Source organism: Scyliorhinus torazame, chromosome 7 (genome assembly GCF_047496885.1).
Source record: "Scyliorhinus torazame isolate Kashiwa2021f chromosome 7, sScyTor2.1, whole genome shotgun sequence".
Taxonomy (NCBI): Eukaryota; Metazoa; Chordata; class Chondrichthyes; order Carcharhiniformes; family Scyliorhinidae; genus Scyliorhinus; species Scyliorhinus torazame.
Genome location: NC_092713.1, coordinates 190,056,734 through 190,079,003, shown reverse-complemented (window position 1 = coordinate 190,079,003; position 22,270 = coordinate 190,056,734). Strand labels below are relative to the sequence as shown.

General features: G+C 46.0%; 1 protein-coding gene and 1 non-coding gene across 2 annotated transcripts in view; both read right to left on the bottom strand.

Annotated features, from left to right (window-relative positions):
* rnf145a (ring finger protein 145a) overlaps positions 1-20,364 on the bottom strand; it is a 183,346-nt gene extending 162,982 nt beyond the window's left edge. The window contains exon 1 of the mRNA XM_072511899.1: positions 19,892-20,364. Coding sequence (XP_072368000.1) covers positions 19,892-20,096 — 205 coding nt within the window. The 5' untranslated portion in view covers positions 20,097-20,364. The remainder of the gene's footprint in view (positions 1-19,891) is intronic.
* Positions 10,920-11,108, bottom strand: LOC140427549 (U2 spliceosomal RNA). The gene has a single exon (XR_011948561.1). It is a non-coding gene; the product is annotated as a U2 spliceosomal RNA (small nuclear RNA).
* Positions 20,365-22,270: the final 1,906 nt, after the last annotated feature.

The following is a 22,270-nucleotide window of genomic DNA, read 5'->3' as shown; positions in this document are numbered from 1 at the left end:
TGGGCGAAGCAGAAGCGTGAGGTGCTGTGGGATGGTACTGCGGTTCAGATCTACCAGGACTGGACGGTGGAGTTGGCAAAAAGACGAGCGGCGTTTGGGCGAGTGAAGGCGGCTTTGTACAAGAAGGGGGTGCGATTTGGTTTGGTGTACCCGGCGAAGTTGAGTGTAACATATAAAGCCAAAGACTTTTATTTTGAGACAGCGGAGGCAGCTGAGGCGTTCGTGAGGGCAGAAGGCTTGGGACAGACGTGAAGAGCGGAACTGGAAGAAAGACTGTGGACTGCGTTTGAGCGGCTGGAAAATGTACAAATGTTACAACTTTCTTTTTACTGATTGGTATTGAAATTTACTTCTCTTTGCATTGTTGCAGAGTTCAAGTTAATGGCGTTCTGTGTTGCGACGGTTAAATGTTATGTTAGTGAATTGTAGGGGTTGGATTGTTGGGTTTGTTTTGGTGTTTCTTTCTCTGGGACTGGGCGGAAGGGGACGAGAGGTATTGGCGGGCGGGAGCCACCCGCGCTAGCTAACTAGAGTCAGTTAGTGAACGGGGGTGAGGTGAGAAGACTGCGGACGTTGGAGCCTGGGTAGCAGGCTTCAATGGGCCTACGAGGCGAGCAAGAGTGGGTGGAGGGAGGGATGTTTTTGTAGGGGGGTTCTTGGGAGAGGGGGGGGGGGGGGTTCGATGTTAACAATGGACAGGGGTGGGTCAGGCTTATGGGGCAGGGCCCGGTGGTATGGTGATGGTGGATAAGAAAGGTGGGGAGGGTGAGAGACCCCCAGTAAGGATAATCACGTGGAACGCGAGAGGGTTAGGAGGTCCGGTCAAGAGTGCTTGCACATCTTAAAAGTTTGAAAGCCGATGTAGCAATGCTGCAGGAGACTCACTTGAGGGTGAAGGACCAGGTGAGACTTAAAAAGGGCTGGGTTAGCCAAGTGTTTCACTCCGGATTTGTTGGAAGGGCTCGAGGGGTAGCGGTGCTGGTCAGCAAAAGGGTACGCTTCCAGATGGAGAAGGTGGTGGCAGATCAGAGGGGTAGATATGTGATTGTGACAGGGGCATTGGAGGGGAGATTAGTGGCGCTGTTAAAAGTATACGGTCCCAATTGGGACGATGTGGGATTCGCAAGGAAGGTGGTTGGGGCTATTCCCGACTTAGACACACATGAGCTGATTGTGGGGGGGGACTGGAACCTGGTACAGGAGCCAAGGTTGGATAGATCACGGCCGCGCTCGCTGGTCCCATCAGGGGGGGGCGAAGGCGCTGGCTGGGCTAATGGTGGAAATGGGAGGGGTGGTGGAAATGGGAGGGGTGGACCCTTGGAGGTTCCTGCACCCAAGGGAATGGGAGTATTCATTTTTCTCAGCAGTCCATAAGGTATACTCGCGGATCGACTTTTTTGTGGTGGGGAAGGCTTTGCTGGCTGGAGTCAAGGGGTCGGAATAATCTGCAATTGCAGTGTCAGATCACGCTCCACATTGGGTGGATATGGTGCTAGAGAAGGGGGCAGCGCAGAGACTGGGGTGGAAACTGGATGTGGGGCTTTTGGGGAACCAAGTATTCTGTGAGAAAATTGAAACGGTAATTAAGGAATATGTAGGTTTCAATTGTACGGGTGAGGTGTCGAAGGCAGTCATCTGGGAGGCTCTAAAGGCGGTGGTGAGAGGTGAGGTAATTTCGTTTAAGGCTAGGGTGGATAAGGAGGAGAGGTTGGAGCGGCAGAGGGCAATAGATGAGATGTTGGAGCTAGATAGGAGGTATGCAGAGGATGGGGACCCGGCAAAGCTGGAAAAGAGGAAGGAACTACAGGCGAGCTTCGACCGACTGTCCATCAGGAAGGCGGTGCGCCAACTGAGACGAGCAAGGGTGCAGTTTATGAACATGGAGATAAGGCGGGGCAGGTCAGCTCCGGAGGGAGGCAGCGGCAAAGGAAATTCTTCAGGTGAAGGATAGGGCAGGGAAGTTGGTGGTGGCTCCTGTGCTGATTAACAAGGTTTTTGAGGAGTTTTATGAGAGGTTGTACAAGTCAGAGCCACTCGGAGGAGACCGTGAGATGCAGGAATTTCTCGATTGGTTGGAGTACCCGAGGCTAGGGGAGGGGGACAGGGCTACATTAGAAGGAGCAATAGTGGAGCAGGAGATAAAGGATGCGATTGGGAGGATGCAGTCGGGGAAGGTGGCAGGGCCGGATGGGTTTCCGGTGGAATATTATAAAAAATTTAAGGATAGGTTGGCACCCCTGATGGTGGGGATGTTTGAGGAGGCGATAGGGAAGGGGGTGTTGCCGCAAACCTTGGGGCAGGCATCGATTTCCCTGTTACTAAAAAAAGATAAGGATCCGACGGAGTGTGGGTCGTATCGGCCCATATCACTTCTGAATGTGGACGTAAAAGTGTTGGCGAAGGTACTGGCGGGTAGGCTGGAGGAGTGTCTTCCGAAGGTAATAGGGGAGGATCAGACGGGGTTCGTGAAAGGGAGGCAGCTGTTTTCGAACATTAGGAGGGTTTTGAACGTTGTTATGGCACCGGCGGAAAGAAAGGAAACAGAGGTAGTTGTGGCATTGGATGCCGAGAAGGCGTTTGATCGGGTAGAATGGGGGTACCTGATGGCAGTGCTGGAGCGGTTTGGGATTGGACCAAGGTTTGTGAACTGGGTAAAGCTATTATATAAGGAACCGAAGGCGAGTGTCCACACAAATAATATCAGTTCGAGATATTTCTCTCTCCACCGTGGGACTAGACAGGGATGTCCTATGTCCCCCCTGCTGTTTGCACTTGCGATTGAGCCGTTGGCCATCGCATTGAGAAGTTCGGGAGCATGGAAAGGAATAGTGCGGGGGGGGGGTTGGGATAGAGCATAGGGTGACTTGCTGCTGTATGTGTCGGAGCCGAGTGCGTCGATAGGAGGAATATTGGAGCTACTGCGGGTATTTGGGTCTTTCTCGGGGTACAAGTTGAACCTGGACAAGAGTGAGTACTTTGTGGTGTCTCGGCCGGGGGGTGGGGGGGCTGCCATTCCGTAGAGCAGGGACTCATTTTAGGTATCTGGGGGTGCAGGTTGCCCGGGAGTGGGGGAGGCTTCGTAGGTACAACATCACTAGTTTGGTGGTGAGAGTGAAAGCCGACCTGGCAAGGTGGGACGGCCTTCCTCTGTCACTGGCAGGTCGGGTACAGGCGGTTAAAATGAATGTGTTGCCGCGATTCCGGTTTATTTTTCAATGCCTACCGATTTTCCTGCCAAAGACTTTTTTCAGGGAGATTGAGGGAAGGATTACCTCATTCATATGGGGAGGGAAGGTGGCCAGAGTGAGAAAGGTGCTGCTACAGAGGGGAAGGCAGGCAGGGGGTTTGGGTCTCCCGAACTTGTTGTACTACTACTGGGCGGCGAATGTGGAGAAAGTGCGAAGCTGGGTCAGAGGGGTGGATTCTCAGTGGGTCAGAATGGAGGAGAGTTTGTGCAGGAGGTCGGGGCTGAAGGCACTTGCAACAGCGCCGCTCCCGATAGCTCCGGGGAAATATTCAGGGAGTCCGGTAATAATAGCTTCATTGAAAATCTGGAGGCAGTTTCGCCAACACTTCGGGTTGGGTTTAGAGTCAAGGGAAATGCCGATTCGGGGGAACCACGGATTTGAGCCAGGGAGATGGGATGGAAGTTTGCCGGAAATGGGAAGAGAAGGGGATTAAGACGCTAAAAGATTTGTTTCTTCGGGGTCGGTTTCCAGGATTGAGGGAGCTGGAAGCGAAGTATGGGCTAGAGCAGGGAGAAGGGTTTAGGTACATGCAGGTTCGGGATTTTGCCAGGAAGGAGATACAGAGCTTCCCAGAGGAACCGGCCTCCACATTGCTGGAGGAGGTGTTGACAAGGGGACTGGAGAAGGGGGCAGTGTCAGCGGTGTACGGAGCTATTCTGGAAGAGGATAAGGCACCACTGGAAGGGACCAAAGCAAAGTGGGAGGAAGAGCTGGGAGAGGTTATAGAGGAGGGGGTCTGGTGTGAGGTGCTCCGGAGAGTGAATGCCTCCACCTCATGTGCGAGGTTGGGGCTGATACAGCTGAAGGTGGTATATAGAGCGCACCTCACGAGGGCGAGGATGAGCCGATTTTTGAAGGAGTAGAGGATGTGTGTGAGCGTTGCGGCAGGGGGCCTGCGAATCACGTTCATATGTTTTGGTCCTGTCCAAAGCTAGGGGAGTACTGGAAGGAGGTGTTTCGGGTAATTTCCAAGGTGGTGCGTGTGAAACTGGACCCGGGTCCCCAGGAGGCCATATTCGGGGTGTTGGACCAGCCAGGGTTGGAAACGGGAGCGGAGGCAGATAGCATAGCCTTCGCCTCGTTGATCGCCCGAAGGCGGATCCTGCTGGGATGGAGAGCAGCCTCTCAACCCAGTGCCCTGGCGTGGCGGGGGGACCTGTTGGAATACTTGACCCTTGAGAAGGTTAAGTTCGAACTGAGGGGAAACTCGGAGGGGTTCTACAAGTCATGGGCACTATTTATTATGCACTTTCAAGAACTGGATAACATCGAACATTAGTTTGGGGGAGGGGGGGGCTGTGTAGATTAAGGGTGACTATGGGTAATCCCGGATTCCTTTTTGTCATTTGTTTATGTAAACATGTGGGCTGAAGTTTGCGGGTTGGTGGGCGGATGGGATCGTTGTTATTATGGGGATTGACATATCTTGCTGATTATTGTTTATTGTTGATGGGTGTAAATGTGGGAGAAAATGTGAAAAAGGAGAATAAAAATATTTTTTAAAAAAAACAAACCTCCCATTTCCCAATTTACATTTCTGTACCACAACCTCGTTGTTTCCCCCCCAGCATCAAACTCTCCGTTCTAGTCCAGTTTCTCTTCTTGGATGAAGGTCCATGCCTCATCCGCCGTTTCAAAGTAGTAGTGCTTGCCCTGATGCGTGACCCACAATCGCGCCGGCTGCAGCACCCAAATTTTATTTTCTTCCTGTGAAGCACCGCCTTGGCCCGATTAAAGCTCGCCCTCATTCTCGCCACCTCCGCACTCCAGTCCTGATACACTCGTTTCACCGCATTCTCCCACTTGCTACTCCGTACCTTCTTGGCCCAGCTCAGAACAGCCTCTCAGTCCATGAAGCGGTGAAATCTCACCACTATCACCCTTGGTATTTCACCCGCCTTTGGTCTTCTCACAAGGACCCGGTGTGCTCCTTCCACCTCCAGGGGGCCCGTTGGGGCCTCAGCTCCCATTAGCGTATGGAGCATCGTGCTCACATAAGCCCCAACATCAGCTCCCTCTGTTCCTTCGGGGAGACCTAGAATCCGTAGGTTCTTCCACCTCGAGCTATTCTCCAGAGCTTCCAACCTTTCGATACATCTCTTATGTAGCCCCTCATGCGTCTCCGTTTTTACCACCCAGGCCCTGTATCTCATCCTCATTTTCGGCCAATGGCATCGGCGCCAGCACCTCCTTCTTTAGTTGCTCCACACACCATCGGAGGAATTCCTGCTGGTCCGGGCCCCATGTCGTCTGGGCTCCATCCGCCGCCATCTTGCTTCTCCCTTCTCTTCTCTGCCGCTGCTCCAAAGGATCCTTCGCAATCTGGCCATTGCCACTGGTCCTTTCCATATACCCCCGGGGGCACACCTTCCTTCGTCACCCCACACTGGGTTTGGTCTGAAAAAATTTCCATTGGGGTTCCCGAAAAGAGCCCAAAAGTCCGTTAGAACGGGAGCTGCCGAAACATGCAGCTTAGCAGTGCATCGCCGCAACCGGAAGTCCCAATTTCAGCTTCTTAATGGGTTGTTCACCAGAGGCCCTGGAGCTCTCACCAGCACTGCTTTGCCCTACCAAGGACTCTCCTCAGAAGCTCTCTCCAGCAGATCCAGTTGAGAGACCCTGGCCTGTTTGTGTCTCTGGCCCACTCTTCCTTATTACAAACTGATCCATCTCCAGTTCTTTACACAGTCCTATTGTGTTCTTGCTGGCAGCTACAAAGCTGACAGCTCTCCTCCGTGATCTTGCGGCCAAAGCGCAAATCGCATGACGTCAGTGCACATGCCATGCGCGTGACCTGCTCTCTGCCGCCACTTCTGGTGGGAAGACTGCCATTTTTTCAAAGAAATTTAGTCCTGGGACAACGCGCTGACATCAGGAGGAGACGTACTGGGACAGCACGCTGATGTCAGGAGGTGGCAGTCTGCCCCACTGGGCACTAGGCCTGTGCACTGCCAGATCTGCCGGAGGGATCATGCAGGAGGACAGCATTCTCTTTTCAAAAAAAAAACAGCACATGGTGTCCATGAGTTTCATTTCTGAAGACCGATAACTTATAATACACTATTATAGTGACACGATTGCAGAGGTTTCAAACATGCTGTTCCTTAAATTCCCCAGAGGAGAACCACACATCATTTATTTTCTGTGATTGCTGCTGGTGCCTTCTTCTTGGATCAGTTTGAAAAACAAACAAATTACTGCAATCGCTGCTTATGTAGCTATCACATACTTCCTCCTACCTTATTAATAATAATAATAATAATCTTCATTGTCACAAGTAGGCTTACTTTAACACTGCAATGAAGTTACTGTGAAAAGCCCCTAGTCACGCCTGTTCGGGTACACAGAGGGAGAATTCAGAATGTCCAATTTACCTAACAGCACGTCTTTCAGAACTTGTGGGAGGAAACCAGAGCACCAAGAGGAAACCCACGCAGACACAGGGAGAACGTGCAGACTCCACACAGACATGACCCAAGCCGGGAATCGAACCTGTGACCCTGGAGCTGTGAAGCAACAGTGCTAACCACTGTGCTACTGTACCGATGTATGCATTGAAGTGCGAATGGAAAACAGTGAACTGGTGCTGACTGCCAGGATCGTGACCTGCCATTCTCACCCCTCACCAAACTCTCTCTGCCACTCACGGTATCCTTCACAGGCCCTGTGGGCTCCAACAGTCCGACCGCTGAAGTGCCTCCCCATCGTCTCCTATTGGTCTGCGGAACAATGAGGTGCTGGATGGGACGTTAGGAAAGCTATCACCCATTGAATAATCTGGGTGCCAATCAGATGGAGCAGGGCAAAATGCTGCAGTTGCTGGTAGTCATGGCCGGCACACTCAACCTAAAAGCTGGGTGCGGCCGTTGGGCACTGTTCCCACGATGGGGAGCGCCACGACCGATCACTCCGCGGCCCTCCTGCAACCCACCCACGGGTCACAACCCTGAGTTGGAAAAACCCTGCTTTAGACAACTGATTGCCTTTTCTCTGACTGAGTGATGTTGTACAGTTCACAGATTACAAATTCCATCTCCCAAGGTGCCACTAGCTCTTTTCACAAATGTTCAGTACAACTGCTGATATTACAAATCTCTGACAATGTGTACTGGGTCCTCTGTGGGTTTGTAGTTAGTGTTCATCTGCTGAACAAGACGTCAGACAAAAGTTAGAAACAGTTAATTGACTGTGAAGCATAACTCAATCCAATGGGCCCAACACATTTTCATCCACACACCTCGAACAGGTGTGCCATTTCCTAAAGTCTTCTTAAAAACTGTGCTTGAAATGATGAACCAAGATTGCAGTATTTTCAGATGACTCTTTTTTCAAAATGCTGATGGAGCCAATGTCTATTTCCAGCATTTTAGGGTTTTACTCGAACAAACATGAATCTGGGTCTACCACGATTGCCTTTGTAGCCTTTAGATTTCAATTAGGGACAGCACAGCGGTGCAGTGGTTAGCACAGCTGCCTCATGACGCTAGGGACCCGGGTTCAATCCCGGTCCGTGTGGAGTTTGCACATTCTCGCAGTGTCTGCGTGGATCTCACTCCCACAACCCAAAGATGTGCAGGGTAGGTGATTGGCCACACTAAATTGCCACTTAATTGGAAAAAAAAGAATTGGGTACTCTGAATTTATTTTAAAAATGCACGTTGCCTCATTCTTTACCCAACCTATGGAGGATGTGGCTTTCTGACGAAGAAATTATGAAGCATATGTTAATATGTCAAATGAATAGAAACATATTTTAAAAATAAATTTATAGTGCCCAGATCCTGTCTAGATACCACTCGATTCTGAAGAGCTCTACCAAATATCCGTTCAACCATCTCATCTGCCAGGAAGAAAAAAAACTTCTTCAGTCTAATCGCTCAGCTGAAATCTCTCACTCTTGGAGACATTCTCAGAAATCATTTCTGCATCCTCTCTTGGACACAAACTCCACATGAGGCCAAACCAATATTTTACAAAGATTTGTCAAAATCCCTACAGTGCAAGAGGTGGCCATTCAACCCATTGAGTCTGCACCGACCCTCCGAAAGAGCATCCTACCTAGGCCCACTTCCCCTACCCTATCCCCGTAATCCCACCTAACCTTTGGACGCTAAGCATCAATTTTGCATGGCCAATCCACCTAACCTGCACATCTTTGGACTGTGGGAGGAAATGCATGCAGACACGGGGAGAATATGCAAACTCCACACAGTCATCCGAGGTCAAAATCTAACCCGGGTCCCTTGTGCTGTGAGGCAGCAGTGCTAACCACTGTGTCACCGTGCCACTCTCATAGCCTCCTTGGGTTTTGTATGCTGTGCCCCTACTTCTAAAGTTCAGGATCCTGTGTCCTTCTTAACCACTCACTCAACCTACCTGTCACCTCCACCTATTTGTGCACATATGCCCCGGTTTCCCTGTTGCTGCATCTGCTTAAGAATTGTACCCTTTATTCAATGTTGCTTTTCCTAATTTTTCCGACCAAAATGTATCACTTCACACTTGTCCACATCAAATTCAATTTCCTCCTGGTCAGTCCATTTAACAAGCTTGTCTATGTCCTTATCCTCCTCACAGTTCAAAGTACTTATAATTTCATGTCATATGCAATTTTTAAATTGTGCCATGTTCACCTACATTTAAGTCATTTATTTCAATAAAGAGGTGTGTGGTCTTGGTACTAAGCTCTAGGGAATCCTGCTGCATACCTTCCTCCTATTCAAAACCAACCATTCACTAATACTCCATATTGCTCGTCACATATTACGATTCCAGGTCAGACCCCAACAGTGGCTAGGATACTGGACTGAAACCACAATATTTTAGTTTATTTGTAAGATTGTGCGGAAATAATGATTCGCTCCAGGAGTGACTGCATGAAGAAATAGAGATTTGGTATTTTTAAAACAAAACTTTATTGTGATCACAATATTAAAGTTTTTAACTTCGCATCAGAAAAGAACAGCTTACATACCCCTTGAACACCAACTACTCAATTTCCCATGAAACAAGAAAAGAAACATACAGATCCGAATCTATCTAACTGTGGGGGAGTTGTGGACTCAACATCAAGCAGATCACAATTTAATTCCCCTCTCCAAAGTTTCTCCACAAAACTAACTCTCTAATACTCTCAAAATGTCTTTCTGCCTCCCTTGGCTCCATCAAGCAATGACCTAATCTCCCCAAGCTTAAAAACAAATTATCTCTGTTGGCTGCAAAGCATTTCCACTCCCCAGGGACTTTCACAGTCAAACCACTGTCCATTAGTCCAGAGTAGAAAACACATTCCTTTGTCAATTTCACCTTCTGGCTGCTAAACACACCCAGGCCCTGTAGAGCAGAATTGATTTTTTTTTAAAACATGACCATTGCAGTCAAACACACTCCAACCCCAGGATTTTAACCCTTAAATTTAATATTCCTAAAGCCGTCCAGTGGTCACTCACACAGCTAATTTCTTACCAATGCTGCCACTCCCCCTTCCTTCCCAGGCTTCAACATTGCTCAAAAGCAGTTTGCATGGCACTTCATCAAGCGCCTTTCAGGCGTTCATATGGGCCACATCACCCACATTATCCTCGTCAATCAACCCTCTCTGTATCTCATCCAGAAACACAATCAAGTTGGTGAAAACAATTGGCCTTTAAGAAATCTGTGCTGGCTTTCCTTAATTAATCTCCACTTGCCCAAGTGACTGCTAAATTTGTCCCGGATTATCATCTCAACAAGTAGTTGCTAGCCTTGTCTTTACACCTTTTTAAGATGGGTGTTATATTTGCAATTCTCCAGGCCTCTGGCAGCAATCCCAGTGTCTAAGAAGAATTGGCATATTACAGCCTGTATCTCCACAATATCCTCAATTCCCTCAGCATCCGCAAATGTATCCAATCTGTTTTAGTGACGTGACGTTTTCGTTTTTTTTTCTTATTTATAAATTTAGAGTATCTAATTTTTTTTTTCCAATTAAGGGGCAATTTCACGTGGCCAATCCACCTATCCTGCACATCTTTGGGTTGTGGGGGCGAAACCCACGCAAACACGTGGAGAACTTGAAACAGCCTCAAGCCTCTGGACTGAATGGCCTGACAATCTAGGGTTTACATTTACCCACGAGCCCATCAGAAGAACGGAGGTGCATTTTCTCTCTTCAGCAGGATGAAGGTTACATTTAAAATAAAGATTGTTAAGCACACGTTTGTCAATCTTGCATATAAAGCCATTAGCCGCAGTTTGTGCACAAGCCCAATAAATTACTGAATTCCGTAAAGCATCATCATTCAAACTTAAAATATGATGTTCTAACTTTTGAATTGAACTGATCTTGTAGCAAAATATTGCACTGATGCTAATTCCAAGTCTACTGCAACCACCATTCAACCATATAATTGGATATCGATTTGTCAAGGTCACATGTCAGAAGGAATTCTGCTTCTCTAAGACTAACACATTTAGAGGCAGATTTCTTAATGTAATTACTTGGGAGCTCAATGGATCAGCAATAAATCTTGTTTTTTAAAATTCATTATGTCCATACGGTGTCTTGGTGGTCTCATGTACACCATTAATCTACACCATTATTCCCCACAATACTATCTCCTGTTCTCAATTATGTTCTCCCTTTTCAAAATCTGTCAAGGGACTGCCCTTGCCTGGTCTATACATTTTTTTTTTAAATGACCTTTTCGGAGTTACAAAGCCAGGGCTCAGAGTGTTGACAGGGGCAAACCACCAATCCAGCTCCTTGCCTGCTCCCAAAACCAATTCAAATTGAATCTAATCCAAGAGAGAGATACTAGATCTGAGCCAAAAGGAGAGCAGATACTACACTTGATCTTAGCCAAAAGGCCGAGAAGCGATACCTGGTCTATACTTAACAGTCGCAGCTAAGAAACGTTTCCAATAACTTCTCTTCCTGATCCCACACTTCTGCTTCTGGATGCCCAAGGATATTCCCCGGCACCCTCCTAATTCTCATTTCCATGCTGCTCAACGTGACAATATCCAAAAACATAATATCAGGTTCCATAAGTACAATGAGGGCACTCAAGATCTTCTTGAGCCCTCCCTAATTTGTTACACTGCCAGTCCAACGTCCAGCACTGCATGAGCAGAAATTCCTCCAGCATTTGGATGACTGAAGTCACAGTCTTATTTGACACCAAGGTGAGCTGCTGATCATATGTTCATATCATTACCAAAACCACCTACTTCCACCTCCATAACATGGCCAGTCTCTGCCCCTCCTCATAGAATCCCTGCATGTAGGAAGCCATTCGGCCCATCGAGTCTGCACCGACCCTTCGAACAAGCATTCTATCTATGCTCACTCTCCTGTCCACCCTGCAACCCCACAAGTTAACCTGCACATCCCTGGACACTACGAGGCAATTTATCATGGCCAATCCACATATCCTGTGCGTCTTTGGACCGTGAGAGGAAACCCACGCAGACATGGGGAGAACATATAAACTCCACACAGACAGCGACCCAAGGCCGGAATTGAACTTGGGCCCCTGGTGCTGTGAGGCAGCAGTGCTAACCACTATGCAGTCTCACTTATCAACTGCTGAAACCCTCATCTAAAGATAAAAGCAAATTACTGCGGATGGTGGAATCTGAAACCAAAAGAGAAAATGCTGGAAAATCCCAGCAGGTCTAGCAGCATCTGTAAGGAGAGAAAAGAGCTAACGTTTTGAGTCCAGATGACCCTTTGTCAAAGCTTTGACAAAGGTCATCTGGACTTGAAACATTAGCTCTTTTTTCTCCCTACAGATGCTGCCAGACCTGCTGAGATTTTCCAGCATTTTCTCTTTTGGACCCTCATCTATGCTCCAGCTACTTCTAAAGTTGGTTACTCCAAGCCAGTCTCCCATCCTCCGTCCTTCATAAACTTGAGCTTGTTCTGAACTCTGCTGCGATTATTTATTTGCATCAAATACTATTCACCATCCCTAAGCTCCCTGACTTAGACTGGTTCATGATGCAAAAAAGCCTAATCTTTTTCACTTTTCAAACTCCTCCTGTACTCCCCCCTCCATATCTCTGGAACCTCCGCCAGACCCTACAACTCTTCATGAGAGCCCCGTTCCTTCAATTCTGACCTCCTGCGCATCCCCACTTATAGTTGCTCCATAAATGGCACTGTGCCTTTTCACTTGCCCAGAGCTCTGCAACTGTCTCCACCTCTCTCTCCTCGTTAAAACCAACCTTTTCAACAAACTTTAGGTCATCTGCCCGAATATCTCCTTGCATGCTCAATGCCAAATTTTGCTTGATAATGCTCTTAAGAAGCACCTTGGAAAGTTTTATTATGTAAAGGCACAACATGAATACAAGGTGTTTTATTTTCTTCCCTCTTCGGAGGTCACTGACACTTGGAAAATAGTTCAACTGGCACCAACAGACCTTAGTCACCTCATTAGAGTAGTATTTCTACATGCATAAAGCTAAACACAGCACTGCGACAAAGTCAACATAAAATTACACTGCAATCTATAACACAGCTGGGCACATTTTGTAATCAGAAGTCCACCGATGTGCACTTTTTAGCCGAAGTCACGTCAAAGCATCCTTGAGCCAACTCTAGCTAATTTTGTTTTCTTCGTCCTGGAATGTCAGGGCTGGGTCAAAATTGTGGAAATTCCACCTCATAGCATTGTTGGTGTACCTGCACTACATGATTCATGGCGGCGGCTCACCTTAACTTTCTCCAATGCAATTAGGGACAATCAATAAATGCAGGCCTTACCAGCGATGCTCAAAGCGCATGAAAAAAATGACAACACTCGAATTGCTGCCCAAGGTGAAAATAGATAACGAAGCACATGCAAGTTAGTAGTGAAACAGATTATGCATTTAAAATATTTTTCAATGTAGAAATGCTTCTACAGTAATACATTTTGACGTCTGCCTGCCTGTTCACAGAAATTGCGATTGTTGAAAATTGTCGTCTGTGGTTATAACCACCAAACTGTGCTCCACTCTCTCTGCATGTTACACTTCCCATGCTATAATTTTAACATTCCCATCTTCTAAACAGAGTTGAATTCAATTTGAATTGGAATTTCTTTTTGAGCAAGCAAGGAGATGGATTAAAGGCTTGCCCTGTCCACTCTGCGCAATGGCTTTCTAACTTTAAGAATGGAATAAAACATTTTGTTTAAATCTAAGCAGTCCTTTACCAAGTGGAGTCCAATCCAACATCAATGAAGTCAATCTTAAATCAAATAGCACAGATACATCAAAACTGGCTGTCTAAAAACCGAAGTTGTCCGAAACCAGACATTATTAGAATGTGTCATGCATCGTGTTTTCTATTTTATTCAATTATACTATCTTGTTGTGGTACACACTCACTCATTATTTGAGTGTTGGTCATTATATCCTCCCAGTTGCTGCACACTGCATCAGATTTTGCTTTGGTACTTTCCTGCATGTTCAGCTCTCAGAACCACCCAGAAGTGTTTATTGAACACTAGCCTTATACACTCATTTTCACATGCCACACTAAGTCTCGTTGTCCTCCAATGTTGGACTCAAAAGTGTCCAACCTGAATTAAGTGTACCTTCCCCACTTTCAGTGACTAAAGTTTTTTTCAAAATAAATTTAAAGTACCCAATTCACTTTTTCCAATTAAGGGACAATTTAGCGTGGCCAATCCACCTAGCCTGCATATCTTTGGGTTGAGGGGGCGAAACCCATGCAAACACGGGGAGAAGGTGCAAACTCCACACGGACAGTGAGCAGGGATCGAACCTGGGACCTCGGCGCCGTGAGGCAACAGGGTTAACCCACTGCGCCACCGTGCAGCCCTATCAGTGACTAAAGTTAATAAGAGATTCATTTAGTTATTATTAAGTCCTGGGCTTTTGTGATCCCTGAATTCAATAAGTTTTGCATATCATGACATTGTAGATTTCCATGTCAGAACTACATGGGCTTAGATACACACATCGTCAGTGTGCAAATGTTGCTCCACAAATAGTTTAAATAGTCAAGTCCGTAACTCGGCATATCCTGAAAATATTAAAAGGAATATTTTGGAAATGGAAAATCAAGGTTTTCTTTCCCTCAAGTTTATGCATGAATCCCCAGACAATGCAAGTTTGAAAAGGAAATTACTACAGTATGATCTACGTTCACATTTTGTCCTCATTTCCTCATGATGACCAAAAAAAGAAATTACTTTGTGTTTGAAGGGTTCAACAGCAATAAGCTAAGCTCCATGGTATTTAAGTATACAAAGAAAAAGCTTTTGTCCACACAGAGATGTGTCTACAATTGTTTAATAACTGTCAACAGGGGAGAGGCAAAATTTGATCTGAATAGTGAAACACTTAACGTTCAGAATAAATCAATGTCTCAGAAATATTTTACACAACATTAAATAATTCCAATTTGAATTGCCTAAAACAATTCATCTGAACAGAACTGATCAGGTGGAGTCCAATCCGACATCAATGAAGTGAGCCCAGTGATTGTATACCATCTAAAAATAAAATTAAGTACGGGGTTTTACTGAAATCTGATAAGTAACTTTACATGCCAAGTCCCAAGCTGGAAATTATAACAAAACTCAGACATACAAATTGCAATCTTACTTTCATTAGGACCTTAGTAAAGTACCATGGTGGTTAGGTACCGAGACCACTTGAACTGCGAGAAGGAGTCAATAGCAGTTATTGCATTGGGTGGTGACTAAAGAAAGCAACACAAGGTCAGAGTGCTGACTTCAGATTTGTCATTGAGGCAATTTGGAATGATGAGTTGAGTTATTGCTTCTTTAAAACATTACGATTTAGTCCAATATTTCCTCAAGTATGCAGATACCAACATGATAAACAATAAAATGATTTCCTAAACAATGCTGACACCAACATGCTACACAATCAAATGAGATTAGAGACTTAAATCTGTAATTTTTCAAAATGTTTTCTTAAGGTTGGAAGCAGATTTATGAGGAGCATGAAATTTCATCTCCAATATTTTATAGACTGAGTTTACCATGCAAGTAGCGACTGAACAATGAAACGTATTAAAAACAAAATTAGAGATCAGAATTCAAACGGCAACTTGTTCTTTTCTTTCTGCAGTTACACGCTCTCCAAACTGACAACCTCAGGACCTGTGTCCGATTTTAGGTTTTGCCAGAATTCAGACTGGGCACTTTGGATCAATCCACGTCAGGTGGGGTCAAAGGCAGCTTGGAGTGTGGGAATAGAACAGCGAATAAGTAGTTAAGGGGATAACAAGTCCAGCACCATGCAGTGCCCAGCTGAATTGTCCCATTAAGTTCATTTTAATTGAATAAAACAGAAAACATGATGCATGACACATTCTAATAATGTCAGATTTCGGACAACTTCAGTTTTTAAGACAGCCAGTTTTGAGAATGTATAGCTTTTTCTTCTTGGTGGTTTCTGCCATGATATGGAAACCAGACTAAAATATGAAGTCAGTATACTCTGCCAAAGCAATCACTATACTCTTTAAAGTAACAGCTTTGCTTAAAATGTTAAATTTCTTAATGCCATCAGAAAGTCAAATAATGAATTACAAAAGGAAGAAAAATGTACAAATACAAGCAGAAATCAGAGATGAGAGTAAAGGCATGCAAATTCACTGCTTTTGTGTGTACAAACAGCACCTATAAATAACGCAGTATCATGCATGCATCAACATGGTCAAAACAGTGCACTTCAAACTAAACCCTACTTCTGAGGCAAAGTGCAATGAGAAATATGTTAACAACTAAAGTGGGATCGTACACACACACACTTGAGCAATATTTGTACACTTCATATGAAAATAAAGAATGTCCAAAAATTGTAATGGATTGTAAATTATTCAATCAACCATAAAATGCCAAGATCAAAAATTTAAACATGGGGCTGGTTTGTCCACCTGCTTAGTGATCCTGTGATGTGAGAACACAAGACGTGTGACATTTACAAACTGCGTACGTACCAGATTCTTTGAAGTGCTGATAAATGGTGTACATGACAGATGCAGTAACCAGTTGGAGTTAGATATAATCATGGTCTCTCTACACACCAACATTTATAACAAATTCAAAACTCAAAATGACACAGCAACTTAAAAAGATATTTAAGCCATGATCCTGGAAAGAAGCGGTAGTAAATTATTACAATGCATAATAACATTAATGCAGTTAAATTGGTTTATATATGCCAAATAAGGAATTACAAACAGCTAATCAATACAGCCCCTGACAAATCAGTACCATCACTGCGATTCCACTGATGTACAATGTTGAGTATGTCCATTTTTCACATCTAAGTCATTTGAACTGTGAGAAATATTCAGAAAATAAAATTCTGCCCTTCCAAATGGATTTTGTCCATTGGAATTGTATATCACTTAGACATTGGTGAATACAGGCTGTCACTGATCATTGTTGTGGTGGGATGAACTGAGGAGAAATTAAATGTATTGCACAAAGTGAAATCCATCCTGCAATATAAACAGAACAGAATGCTGAAAATACTCAGGAGTCAGACAGCATCTGTTGAGAGAGAAACGTTTCAGGTCTGTGGCTGTTCCAGTGTCATTAACCTGAATCAGGAATTGTTTTTCTCTCCAGATGCTGTCTGTCCAATTCAATATTCCAGCATTTTCTGATAATGTTTCAGATTTTGAGCCCTGCAGCATTTTGTCTTCTGCCCTATAAGATAAATGAGAACAATGAAAACTATAAAAGAGAAAGAGCAAAAGGAAATGGCCAACACAGGGAGGATTGAAAAAAATCCCCACCTCCTTGTCACCATTCTTTGTCTAATCTCACTTAAAAAACCTTGGCTACTTCTGTGACCACAGTTCCATTGATGTCAGTCACCTTCTGGCAACTTGGCCGGATACCTAACCTTGCAGTCCATTACAGCCTGGTCCTATCCTGGTGCCCTCCCTGGATACTGATCAAGAATGGAAACCGTTGGCTGCTACTCCTCTCGGCCTAACACCCCCTCACATCCCCAACAAACTTCTGGGATGTGAAACACAAGTCTTTTTTTAAATCTTTTTTTTTTTTACATTACCCAATTTTTACATTACAGTGCCCAATTCTTTTTTTTTTCCAATTAAGGGACAAGTCGAGTGGCCAATTCACCTACCTTGCACATCTTTTTGGGTTGTGGGGGTGAGACCCACGCAGACACAGGGAGAATATGCAAATTCCACACGGTCAGCAACTCGGGGCCAGGATCAAACCCGGGTCCTCGGCGCCTTGAGTGAAACATAAGTCAAAGGAAAGCTGATCCACTGCACTGACTGATCTACATTAGCCCCCAGTCTCTCAACAGTTGAAATTTACAGTCCACGTCGTTATCATATTCAAATCCCTCTAGGGCAGGACAGTGGCGCAGTGGTTAGCATTGGTGCCTCACGACACTGAGGTCCCAGGTTCGAACCCGGCTCTGGGTCACCGTCCATGTGGAGTTTGCACATTCTCCCTGTGTTTGCGTGGGTTTCGCCCCCACAACCCAAAGATGTGCAGGGTAGGTGGATTGGCCACACTAAATTGCCCCTTAATTGGAAAAAATGAATTGTGTACTCCAATTTTTTTTTTTAAATGTTAAAATCCCTCCATGAACTCATCTTCCCTATGACTGCAACTTTCCACAACAATCCACTGGAACTCCTACATTCCTCCAACTCCGGTCGATGGTGCACCCCCAAAACTCTGATTCATCAGACTTTCAGCTTGAAAGAATTCTCTCCCTAAACCTCTCTGCTTATCCACTTCCATCCCCTTCTTGAAATCCATTTGAAGCTCATCTCTTTTTTTTTGTTCCCCTTTTTGTTAGCTCTTCTTTTGACTCAGTGCTGATTTTTATCTGATTATGCTATTACTAAAATTTCTTTTTTTTAAAATTCTAATTAAGGAGCAATTTAGTGTGGCCAATCCACCCACCCTGCACATCTTTTGTGTTGTGGGGGTGAGACCCTCACGGATACGGAGAGAATGTGCAAACTCCACACAGACAGACCTGGGGCCACTGCGCCACCGTGCCGCCCTCCTGATTATGCTTTTATGAATTATCTTGGGACACTTCCTCTATAGGAAAGATGCTATATTGCTATACAGAGGCAAGTTCACCAACTGAACCTGGGACTTTTCTAACTTGGTTAACTCAATAAACTTACTTTGGCATTCAGGAAGGATGTATTACTCTTAATTCATTACCTCACAGTTCTCCTATTTCCAGCCTGTGAGGTAATCAACAGTTTTTCATCCTTTCGGGAAATATTTCAAAATTTCACATCTCATATCATATTTCATGTATGAATCTAGAATTACACCAGAGGGGGAACCCATGCTGTATCCATGTCGCTCTCTGCAAGAGCAACTCAGGTAATTCCATTCCCCCTCCCTTTCTCCATAACCCTGTAAATGTTCTCTCGTCAGGTGCTGAATCTAATTTTCCTTTGAAAACCATGATTGAGTCTACCTCTACCACACACAGGCAGTGCACTCCTAACCACTTGCTGTGTAAAAATGTTTCTCATGTAATCATTACTCTTTTTTTTTTTTTAATCACCTTAAATTGGTGACCTCTGATTCTCACCCTTCCACTGCCGCCTAATCACCGGCCCTTGAGATTCAATGGCATTACCATCGCTGAATCCCCAACAATCAACACCTGGGCCTGTACTGCGCTGTAATGTTCTATTGGAGTTACCATTGATCAGAAACTGAACTGGACTCGCCACATTAATACTGTGGCTACCAGAGCAGGTCAAAAACTAGGAATCCGATGGTGAGTAACTCACCTCCTAACCCCACAAAGCCTGTCCACCATCTACAAGGCACAAGTCAGGAGTGTAATGGAATACTCTTCACTTGCCTGGATGAGTGCAGCTCCAACAACACTCAAGAAACTCACACACACTTCACACACAATCGCAATGCACACGCACAATCGCAATAAACACACAGACAATCACAATACACACACACAGACATACTTCACCCAGACACCTACGGACAATCACAATACATTTCAGCGACAGATAATCGAAACACAGATACACACACAGGCAATCGCAATACACATACACTTCACTGCACAGACACATATCTGTACACAAATCCGCTACAAAAAACAGTATACACGCACCCGCTACACAGACAATCGCGATACGCGCAACACACACAGACGAGCGCAAGACACACAGACGAGCGCAAGACACACAGACGAGCGCAAGACACACAGACGAGCGCAAGACACACAGACGAGCGCAAGACACACAGACGAGCGCAACACACACAGACGAGCGCAACACACACAGACGAGCGCAACACACACAGACGAGCGCAACACACACAGACGAGCGCAACACACACAGACGAGCGCAACACACACAGACGAGCGCAACACACACAGACGAGCGCAACACACACAGACGAGCGCAACACACACAGACGAGCGCAACACACACACATACACAACCACAATACACACACAACCACAACACATACACAACCACAATACACACATACACAACCACAATACAGTGAATATACATACACACATTTAATACCACACATATATAAATTACACACACGCAGCGTCAAATAAAATTGCCCAGCCCACACGGGTTTGCCAATGCACTCACTCACCGACATAGTGGAGGTTGAGGGCCAGGTATTTGTATTGGAAAAGGAGGTTGTTGTTATTCCGGGCCTGTATCTGCTGGAAGAAGGAGCTCACGTCCCACCGATACAGCATCTCCAGCACCATGATGCTGGGCACCCGCAGGGCCACATTCAGCACCGCCTCCAGCTTCTCCCTCACTCCACTCATGATCACCCTCAGGCCGGCCATCGAGGTGAGTGGCGGGCGGCAGAGGAGATTAAAGTTAAGGCGCGGTGCGATCGGGCGGACTCTGGTATTTTCTGTCTCTTATTGCCGATTATTGTTCTGTTATTGTAGGGAGGACTGGGCCAGTGGTTCACAAGAACGGCATAGCCCACAAACCCCCGCCCCTTCCTTCAACCCGTCTCTCTCTCTCTCTCGTATTCGGCTCCTGAGGTGAAAGGAAACGACGCACAAAAAAAACGGAACCATCAAACCGCCGCCATTATTCCAGCTCTGAGTCCGGCGCAGTGCGCATGCGCAGTGGGCGGGGGCGCGGGAGGGAGGCAGAGCGCGCGCGCGCGCGGAGTGGGGGTGGAAGGGGCGCGCGCGCGCGGAGAGTGGGCGAGGAGGGGGGCACACTAGGGGGAGAGTCGGTCAGCTGAATTCACCAGTCAGGCTTGGCGAAGCTGGCAGCTAGCTGCTGGTAGTGGTGGTGGTTGATGCAGCCGCTCTTCTATTTTCCTGATGTGGAGATGCCGGCGTTGGACTGGGGTGAGCACAGTAAGAAGTCTTACAACAGCAGGTTAAAGTCCAACAGGTTTGTTTCAAACACTAGCTTTCGGGGCACTGCTTCTTCCTCAGGTGAATGAAGAGGTATGTTCCAGAAACATATATATAGACAGATTCAAAGATGCAAGATGGATGAAGAACTTGTCAAAGCTGAAGACGTTGTGATCCAGAATGAAGCGGATGAGTTGCAGAATTGCGTCTGGAGATTGGCAGTTGTCGGTGTTGAGTACTGAGGCAGTTGTAGCAATGCCATCGTCATGGGGGATGCTGGTGTAGAGTGCCGAGACGTCCATTGTGACAAGGAATGCCCCTTGTTCAACTGGTCCATGGGTGCTGAGTTTCTGGCCAAGTTCCGCACACATGCGTACGCCTCAACCGGGACCTTGGAATCATGTTGCATTACATTCACCCCCCACCATCTGGCCTGGGCTTGCGAAATCCTACCAACTGTCCTGCCTTGAGACAATTCACACCCCTTTAACCTGGGATTATCCCTCTCTCTGGATCTGTAAAGACTTAATTACCTGCAAATGCTCCCATTCAAAGCATTGTCTTGCATCTTTGACTATGTCTATACATATGTTTCTGGCATCGACCTCTTCATTCACCGGAGGAAGGAGCAGTGCTCCGAAAGCTAGTGATTTGAAACAAACCAGTTGGACTTTAACCTGGTGTTGTAAGACTTCTTACTGTCTATTTTCCTTATCAGGCTGTCTGTCCCTCCTCCAGTGCGGTACTGAGTTAGTGGTGTAGTGCCGCACTGTCCCAGGTGCCGTCTTTTGGATGAGGTCTAAACTGAGTCCCCATCTGCCCTCTCAGGTGCTCTCATTGTGCTGTTTGTCAGAACCTGCAAAGGCAATCACCATGGTAGCTTGACCAAGACTTATCCCTCAGCTAACAGCATGAAAACAGGTGGTCTGGTCACCAGCACAGTTATGTTTCTGGTGGCTTGTCATGCATACATTGGCTGTCATGTTTCTGATATTACAGCAGGGACTACATTTCAAAAGTACTTTGTTGTAAGGGACATGTGTGAACAGCACTATGTACATTTTTTGCTCTTTTGACTGTATCAAGAGTTTGCTCCGCTATCTTTTCCTCTGAGAGATACTTATTCACGCTGGGGTATCGAATCATAGAATCGGTACTTTGCGGAAGGAGGCCTTTCGGCCTATTGAGTCTATATCTCTGAAAGAGTGTTCCATCCAAGCTCACTTCCCTGCCCTATCCCAATAACCCTTTAACCTGCACATCTTTTTTGAACACTAAAGGGCCATTTAGCATGGCCAATCCACCTAACCTGCACATCTTTGGACTGTGAGCGGAATCCGGAGGAAACTCACACAGCTGAAGGAGGTTGAGGGGCGACCTGATAGAGGTCTATAAAATTATGAGGGGCATAGACAGAGTGGATAGTCAGAGACTTTTTCCCAGTGTAGAGGGGTCAATTACTAAGGGGCATAGGTTTAAGGTGCGAGGGGCAAGGTTTAGAGGAGAGATACGAGGCAAGTGTTTTACACAAAGGGTAGTGGGTGCCTGGAACTCGCTGCCGGAGGAGGTGGTGGAAGCAGGGACGATAGTGATGTTTAAGGGGCATCTTGACAAATACATAAATAGGATGGGAATAGAGG